We start from the raw sequence: 9,227 nt of genomic DNA, 5'->3' as shown, positions 1-9,227 counted from the left end.
CATATGTTTCCAATATTTCCAACTGGTTTGAACTTGAAAAAAGTTCTCTGAAGGTTTTTTTCATTCAGAAATGGAACAGTAGAAGTGGCATGGCTCAGATGGTTAGAGTGGCTGTTTCTCAACCTCAAGGTTGTGGTCTCATTCCTCAACCTTTGAGTTACTTAAAAAAAAAAACCTAACACTGTGCGCGTAGGAGTTACTCAAAACCTCGTTGTAAAATTTGGTTAGAATTTGTGAGTGAATTTTTTTTTTTCAAGTAAATATCACTCCATTTTTTTCAATGTACTCACACTCTGTACCCAAGTAGAGGTATACTTGTGTTAAAACAATTCAACTTTCTACTTTCTTTTCTCAACTCATTTTTGGTGGATTTACGAGTACCGGTAAATTGAGTTAGGTTGGTGACGGCACGAATTAAACTCGTAAATCATGGTACTACAGGGAGTGCCAGTAAAAGGTCGGCAGAAGAACAAATACAGTACTCAAGTAAGTACAAATACAAGCTGAAAACAGTGCTTGAGTACTTGTTTGTGCGCTCACTTTGGGCTGCTGCCTTGTTGGTATCACCTGTTGAGGTTATGAGCCACTACGTCATCCACAGGAACCCAAATCATAAGTGACATCCCAGCTGACCAATCGCGTCGAGGCGCGTGACAGGTGTCTGCCGGCCGCGGACCAATGGGAGCCGAGTAGAGGCGTGACGATCACGTGACGTAACGCCGCCGCTGCCGCTCCGGTTTGCGGCAACTAGTGGTGATAAGAAAACAGACAGAACGAGGAAGACGACGACAAACTTTGCCTCACACTTTTGCCTTTTTCCGAGGGCGAGAGAAGACTACGTCACCGCTGACGACGTGTAGTTTGACCGGCTTGACGTTCGCCTCCCGCTGCCGTTGTCATCATTTCTCTGGTCATAGAAGTTCGCTCGACTTGGACGACCGCGAGCGCTTCGAGTGAGCCGAAACTATGACGGGCCGGGAGGATGAATATGATTACCTCTTTAAAGGTGAGTCGCTCCATTTTGTCCCCTGTCCGCCCCCATTCTTCTAGCTGGCTACGTTCAGCCTACCTGCGTTCCAGTGACGATGAACTTGTGTTCTCCTACAGCTTTACATCTATCAGGGGAACCGCACCTGTTGTTACACTTAAGCACTTTTAAAGCCGTCCCCGGCACGTTGCTCCCAACGTAAGATCACTTTTGTGAAGCTAAGCTAACCAGCGGTGTGATGTGGCAAGTAGTCATCTTGCCCAAGCCGGTAATGATGCCATCTTTGGACGAGGTGACGGTCACACTGAGAGGCCAACAAAACGCAACAAAAAAGAAACATCAAAACTGCCCCCCTGTATTTAGGGTTAGGACACATCATGTGACAACTGTCACTTACCTATAATAACATTGATAAAGCACATTATATAATATTAGAAAATTAAAACTAACCAGAAATAGTCTCTATTGTTTTTTTGTTTTTTTAAACGCGTGTGTTATGTACAGCACTTGTTGTTTTTAAAGTGCCCTCTAAATAAGTGAGCCGAGTAACAAATTGCTGTCCATAATAAACGTCTGATATAAAACACTATAAATCATGAAATAAAATATTGTTTTTGAATCAAAATGTACTGAAATTTACTTAAAAAAAACTGCAGTGCCTCCCATGTTTCTGTAACAGTCCTCGTGTTGGCAGCATTAGATGAATCAGAAAGAAATATAGTCTTGACCGTTGTTTCCCTACCGTTTTTGAGTCAAGGCACATGTGTCACACTAGATTAAAAAAAAAAAACTCTCATTCCACAAAAATTGGATACACGGGTTTAAGAACATTTAATAGGTCTGCCTATGTGTCACTGGCATATTTGTAATTAAAAAGTAGTAATTTTTGGACAAATTAGCAAACTTCATATATCTTATGGGACTCTAGAAATCACTGGTCTTAGACAATGTTAATGTAAAAAAAACAACTACAACAACAATATTTTACTTTAAAAATGCAGGCGTTTTCCAAGTGACCACAAACGTTTGAATGGTATCTCATTTGCATTTAAGTAAAGAGCCAGGGAGTTCATACTATCACCATGACACACAGCACTATCTTAACTTTTGGCCCCTCTCACATTTCACTCACTCAGAATTTTGAGAATGAGCTTTTCTCGGATAAGGCTTTTTAATGCCTTTTGTTCAAATGCTAGCATGACCACAGCTGTTACTTGGCTTACGCCACACAAAAAAAATGTTGTCCAAAGGAACAGGCTGCCATTGGCCGGTGCAAACAGTCGTTCATAGTTGTACCTTGACATGAACAAGAGGAACTACAGAGCCTTAAACAAGCCAACGTTGTCAAACTGGAAATACCTGCATGAAGTGTGTGTGAATGTGAGTGTGTGTGTGTTCACTTAAAGCCATATAAAAGCTTTGTCACAGAGCAGAGAGAAGATGAGATTTGAGTCCAGGCCGACTAGCATCAGCAAAAATTATAGTGACCAAGTGGGGATGACAGTCAGGTGCCTTAGGTTTTATTGCTTTTGAACTTTTACCGCTTCTCCTTTTGTTCTTTTTTTGCACCTATGCTGTTTGCTGCGAGTCAAGCTGGACAAGCTGCACACTGAGTCACACTTCCACCGCATTTGGCCAACGTCAGCACAGGAAGTTGTCCACAGTTGTCCAATTCAAGGCTTCTTTTGCTGCTTCTTCCCGACAATTGACCCGACCTAAGAAAAATCCAAAGCGGAAACGCCACATTTGTCTATTTCCATATAAGTATGCGTCAATATGAACCTAAATGACAATAAAAAGTCATTTTAAGATCAAAAGCGACAGTGTCCCGCAGGGATCAATGCTAGAACCCTCAAAGTGCATCCAAAAAAACTGTCTGCTTCACATTGTACAGCTTCTATTTCTGTTCATTGACAGAAGTGACATTTACTGCCTTTTTAGTCATTTATAGTAGTTTAACAAGTCATTTGTAGAGTAATATTAACTGCTTCAATTTGTCGTACTGTGAACTGATTTAACCTTCTAATCATTTTCATTTTTAAAAAAAATCATAGGGGATTATATAGTGCAGGCTCCGATCAAATCCAACCAAACAGGTTCATCCTCCCAGAATTGCCTTCATAGCTCATGTGAGCATCCACAGGCTTTGGGGAAGGCTGGCACCTCATAAGAAATGGGTGCAGGGGTTGATGTTTTGATACAAGGGTTGTCTTTTGTCGGCAGAAACGTTAACAATGTGCTTCTGAATGGGTGTGGAACAGACATAATTGTATCACTCGTCTTAATGGTTGCCTAATGATTTTTCTCCTCCACCCAACATTCGGAACAATTGGTGGTAACTTTTCAAGATAAAGGAGACTGCTCATGTCTTTTACACCATATTTGCTCTGACTAACACATTGCAGCGGTGTTGAAACATGACTTGGTTTGTTTGTCAATGCAGTTGCTGCAAGCCGTAGCTCTAAACGTCCTATTTCGTAAAGGTGGTTTGGCATTAGGCTGACTCACTTGACAAAAATCTGAATATGAGGAACTTAGTAGTACCGAACTAAGTCATGATTGAAGCTTCTAAGAAATGTCTTCCTTTCCTGTGTAACAAAATTGATTTTTTTGGAATTCATAGCAGTGAACAGCAGCGGCCTATTTTGATGCTGATGCTAACACTAGTATTCCTCTTTGTTCCCCATTAGTGGTGCTGATTGGTGACTCGGGCGTCGGGAAGAGCAACCTGCTGTCCCGCTTCACCCGCAATGAATTCAACCTGGAGAGCAAGAGCACCATCGGCGTGGAGTTTGCCACCCGCAGCATCCAAGTGGAGGGCAAAACCATCAAGGCGCAGATCTGGGACACTGCGGGACAGGAGCGATACCGGGCCATTACTTCTGCGTCAGTGCAATGCACATATATGATATTTGATCATATTCATCGCACTACAGTGAACCCCAGTTTATGGCGGGGGCTATGTTCTAGACCCGCATTAGGAGAAAATCTGCAATATAGAGACAGTAAAAACTTAACGGAAAAATCTATAAAAGCCTATACAAAATGATCTCTATGTACCACAGATTTCCACAGAAAAATATTGTGATATTGCCAGGCCACAGTATAGCGGGAAAACACCAGCATGGGTGTCCTGAATGTCCTCCCGTTGGTATTTTCCAGGTACTACCGCGGCGCGGTGGGAGCGCTGCTTGTCTATGACATCGCCAAGCATCTGACGTATGAGAACGCCGAGCGCTGGCTGAAGGAGCTGCAGGATCACGCTGACAGCAACATCGTCATCATGCTGGTGGGCAACAAAAGCGACCTGCGCCACCTGAGAGCCGTGCCCACCGACGAGGCCCGGGCCTTTGCAGGTGCCTAAATCAGATCATTGGTACTTGATTGCGTCATTGTGTCAGGGCTGAAGATAATTCACTCACATCTGATGTTCTGTACCAGCGTTCTTTTTATTTATGCTCCCATCTTTTTTGTCGCTCTCAAACTTGCACATTTCTCCACTGATTCAAACATTCCAACTTCAAACTGTTAAGATTATATATGACATCTTGGTAAGTATTTCCATGTTCCCCAAATTCCTCCTTTGTTTTCACAATTCCATATTTTGCATGAAAATAACGGAGACGGTTTCCAAATTGAACTCGTATTTGACTTCATATTGAATCGATTCAAACCATCCAAATGTCAATCTGTTAATCTCATTGCAAAACGTCCCCCATTTTTCATTAGTCAATATTTTCCCTGATATGCCCAAAACAATGCCGACAGTTTACATATTTGTATTACTCCTTCTGAATTTCTGAGCCAATACAACCCATTTAAATATTTTACACTGTTCAACCTATTTGGTAATCCTTGATAACTATTCATATTTCCCAAATTCCCGCATTATTCATATTCCACATTTTCCACGCCAAAGTTCATGAATAAAAACATTCCAATTTCAACTCACATTCTACATTTCATCAGTTCAATGAATTCCACAGCATTTCTCTTCACCATTCACACACAGTTTAGACAGATATTGCATTCTCTAGTTTTGGTTACTATTGCAGGCTTCTGATGGGACTGTGTGTGTGTTTTTTTGTAATTGTTTTTATAGAAAAACATGGCTTGTCTTTCCTGGAGACGTCAGCCTTAGACTCGTCTAATGTGGAGCTCGCCTTCCAAACTATCCTCACAGGTGACTTTTTATGTATTATAGTTTTTGGAAGGTCCTTGAGATTTGTTTGGAATTACAGAATAAATGCAATGATTTTTGTGGTGGGCAGAACGTTGGATAAGCGCTTGGAATGTCTGCCTGTCAGAGTTTTGTAGTTCGAATCTGGGTTCCAGCCTTCCTGTGTGGAGTCGGCATGTTTTGCCGGTGTACCTGGGGAAAATCCCACACAATTGGGTACTCTCATAACAGAACTCAAGTCTGAATGACTTATGGCCAAAATTGAATGGCCATTTTGGCTCGATGCAGCCATTATGAGGGGAATTCCAGAGCTTCTATTTTGACAAACTCCAACTAGGGAATTTTCCCAAATAAGACCCAATTAAAAGCAAGTACCCAAGACAGATGGGTCATTCTAAATTGCAAAGACCCCCCCCCCCCCCCCCCCACACACACATATGGTTTATTTTACAACAAGCAAATGGCACTGATGCGACAGAATGGACTTGATTTGAAGAAAGACACATAAATTATCATGAATAATAATTTTTGCTTCAATTAAGTGAAACTGGATCATTTCACGTGCCACACCTGGTGACAGCACAGTAGTTGGGAATCACGACACTAGCCAAAATCCCCTGATGTCAGACACTATCTATCATCTGCCTGTAGATGGCAGCAACGACCACGTAATCGTCCTCTTGCCTCAATGGGCGCACTGGGGAGACCTCCAAGCACCTTTCTAGCTCTCTGTCGGCCTCCTGCACCTGCTTTGTATTTGTTCACATCAATGGATAAATGTGTTGTATAGCTGAGCTGGGATTGAGTTAATGACCTCCCAAAATGCCTAAAATGGACCACCTTGCTTCACTTGACGCTAAAGGTTTTGCTCCGCCTACTGTTTGAGAACTTTGTAATACCTCAACTTCAATTACAGCGTCCAGTCTTAGCTCTCTAGAATTAGAATTGACATCAATGTAGCAACCAGTAGCAGCTGATGTTGCTCAGGGGCTCACCGGAAGTTCAAAAGAAAACATGAGCGTATATTTAGTGGCGGCAAGGTCAGTTCTTTTGTTTTTGTTTCTTACCAAAGATATTTAGGTTTCAGATCAAAAGAGGAATATGAGACTAAAGTCCAGTTTGGATCATAAACGCATTCTTTTTTTCTCCATACTTTGGTCGAGGTTAATCTTGGGCTCATCATTCAATAAACTTTGTCCCTAAACTTTTGTGGCTCATCGCCATCAGTCCCTTTCTTTTTGCTGATGAGTGGTTTGCATCTTGGGGTACGGTCTGTATATTCTCTCAGTCTTCTTTGAACAGTGGATTGTAATACTTCCATTCCTGCCCTGTGGAGGTTGGCAGTGATGTCACAAATCCAAAAACCAGCACCATCTAATGTTTAAGCAATCACTCGAAAAGGCGACACGGGAGCAACTAGAAACAGCCATAAGTCAAATGGTCTAATAATTTTGCTCACTTGAAAAGTGTGTTAATTCAAACAAAAGGTGCTCTGTACTGAGTTGTTCAACACATCTAAACGTAAATACCATGAAATAAAATCTGGAATTTTGAACTATTGATCTGAAACCCAAATGTCTTCAGTATACAACAAAAACAAAGGAATTGACCTTGCTAACAGTCTCCAATCTCTCTCTCTCTCCCTCTCTCTTTTTCTCTTTCTCGCTTTCTCTTTCTGTCTCTCTCTCTCTGTGTCCACTCTCAGCCATCTATAACATCGTGTCGCAGCGGCAGATGTCGGGACGTAGCGACTCTGACTTCTCGCCTGCCTCCAACGTGGTGCCCATCACGGTGGAGCCCACCCAGAACGCATCCAACAAGGGCATGTGCTGCCAGAACAACTGAGCCGCACAGCGACAGTTAGATGCAGACAGACAGACAGATAGACAGGTGGGAAGACCAAGAGGTGGGTAGAGATAACCACTTCACTTCTTCACAAGGACTATTGTAGGGAGGAGGTGTACGTACATTATCCATGTTTAACCCTCCTGTTACTTTGGTTTGTCAGGAACAGCATTAATGTTCCTGAGTCACTTTGACCCATTGCGAAAAAAATACATTTTATGTGTAGGGTTGCAAAATTTCCAGTAATCTGCCAGACAATTTCCGTGGGGAGTTAAAATGGGAACTTTTAAATTGGAAACTTTCCATGGGAATTAATTGCGAATTGAGAGTAATTTGATGGAAAGGTATCATAAATCTAAACATTTTATTTTGTCATTATCAGACATCCATACAAAATATGAAGCTAGCTCTCCTTGCTCACCACAGTACCTTATTGCTCCTTTTTTTTTCTTTTTTTCTCCTCTTGGCTTGAGCAGTGTTGGTGTGGCTCGCATCAAGGTGCAACCATCGCTACCCCTAAAAGGGTTCATGATTATCTGCAGATGCCACAAGAGAGTGGCAATGCACAACTTTTGTCCAAGTGAATCTCCTCAACTCACATCACCATAGTTCCTTGGTAACGAGGGACCATAAAATGTCACCAAAACATTTTATGTCAATTAGACAAGGCTATGGCCTGGCAAATAGATGCTCGTCCCTTCACTATGATCCTTGGCTCCAAAATTCTGCAACATGGCGGCAAAGCCATATGCCTATTGGAGGGGTTCACTAATTTATTGACAGGGTATTGAAAATAAACCATTTTGTTTTGTCATAATCAGGCATCCATGCAAAATCAATAGCGTCTCCTTGCCCACTTGTAAGAGCATTACCGTCAATCGAAGTTAGGCTAAAATATGATTGTGTTTAGGCTCCAACTTTCAATTTTCTAAATTTTCAAAGGTTTCTAAGTTTGTTTTTGTTAAATCCCGTGCTAAGTTTCCAACTTTGAGAATTCTATGAATTTTGCAACCCTAGTTTCATCTTGTGGTTATGCACCATTGCCATCAACATTTATAGTTGAATAAACCACTACACTTATTACTTATTAAATATCTTTCCTTTAGAATGTCGGTTTGACATAAAATGAGGGTTAAATGGAGGAGAAACTGAGGAAAATGTGGTGCACATGAAGGTTAAAACTGGCAGATCTGTCAAAATTAAGATTACTAGATTAATAATCCCCACCAAAAATCAATGGAATTTCCCGCCACTTTCACTCAAACCTTCCCAAAGACTGTCGCCACTTCCCTCAATTACTAAATGTTTCATCCAGAAATATTTATTGAACACTAGGTTTCATCCTTTTAATTGCATTGATTTTAAATCCACGCTTATTGTTTGTGAGGACATCCGCCTCTCCATGAGGGGCGACATGGAGTCGTATTTCATAAATGCACACGTTGGATCCTGGTCTGACTTTTTCTGATTCTTTTAGGGGAGGGATGGGGGGTTCAGAGGCACACATCTGCCTTCTAGGTAAATGGATGGACCCCCCTCTGTTTTTTTTAAATTTTATGTAAATACTGCTTTCTGTCTTAACTGGACCAAGACTTCAAAAAATATATATATAAATATATATATATAAATATATATTTTTGCCTTGCAGAGGTCAACCCTCTCCCTTGCTTATCTTTCCTGCGGGAGGTATTTTAGTTTATTTTTTTTAAATGAAGGCAGACAGGTTGTTAGTGTTTGTTAGTAAGGGCTTGATTTAAATTGCGCACAATCAGCTGTTGTGTGTGCACGTGTGTGCTGTGTGGCCTTCGCAGGTCTTTAAACTGGGTGGTGCAGGATAAGGCTTTTTTTTTTGTGAAAGGAAAAGCAAACCATTATTCTAATATGTATATTGGACTGCATATGTACAAATAAATCTGAGATTTGTAATAGAGTGTCTCTAATGTGTTTTTGATGATCTTCGAAACGAGGCGCAGTCTTTTATTTGAGGTAATTGAATGAAGTTTGTTCTGAGCGCTAATAAGAGAATATTAACTTTGTAGCCAGACAATTTCACTTCATGTCTTCTCCTAATTTGATGACTTAACGTTTTCCACTAAACTGACTGATTGTCCTTTTGATCGCTTCGAGGAATGCACTTAATTTTAACGCTGCTCTTATCTCGTGGGTCAAATTGACCAGGTATGAAAGTAGATTTTTTTTTTTTTTTGAATGAGC

At 41.2% G+C, this 9,227-nt stretch overlaps 1 protein-coding gene across 1 annotated transcript; it reads left to right on the top strand.

The window, feature by feature from the left end:
• Positions 1–720: 720 nt before the first annotated feature.
• rab11al (RAB11a, member RAS oncogene family, like) lies at positions 721–8,939 on the top strand. Its single transcript, XM_086038762.1, has 5 exons — positions 721–1,006; positions 3,679–3,874; positions 4,151–4,344; positions 5,091–5,171; positions 6,874–8,939. The coding sequence occupies exons 1-5, from the start codon at positions 967–969 to the stop codon at positions 7,011–7,013; spliced, it is 651 nt and encodes a 216-aa protein (XP_085894888.1). The 5' UTR covers positions 721–966; the 3' UTR covers positions 7,014–8,939.
• The last annotated feature ends 288 nt before the right edge of the window (positions 8,940–9,227 follow it).

The sequence above is a fragment of the Filicampus tigris genome, chromosome 8 (assembly GCF_054856515.1).
Source record: "Filicampus tigris isolate MCC_2025a chromosome 8, RoL_Ftig_1.0, whole genome shotgun sequence".
In the NCBI taxonomy this organism is placed as follows: domain Eukaryota; kingdom Metazoa; phylum Chordata; class Actinopteri; order Syngnathiformes; family Syngnathidae; genus Filicampus; species Filicampus tigris.
This window is presented reverse-complemented; position numbering and strand designations above follow the sequence as displayed.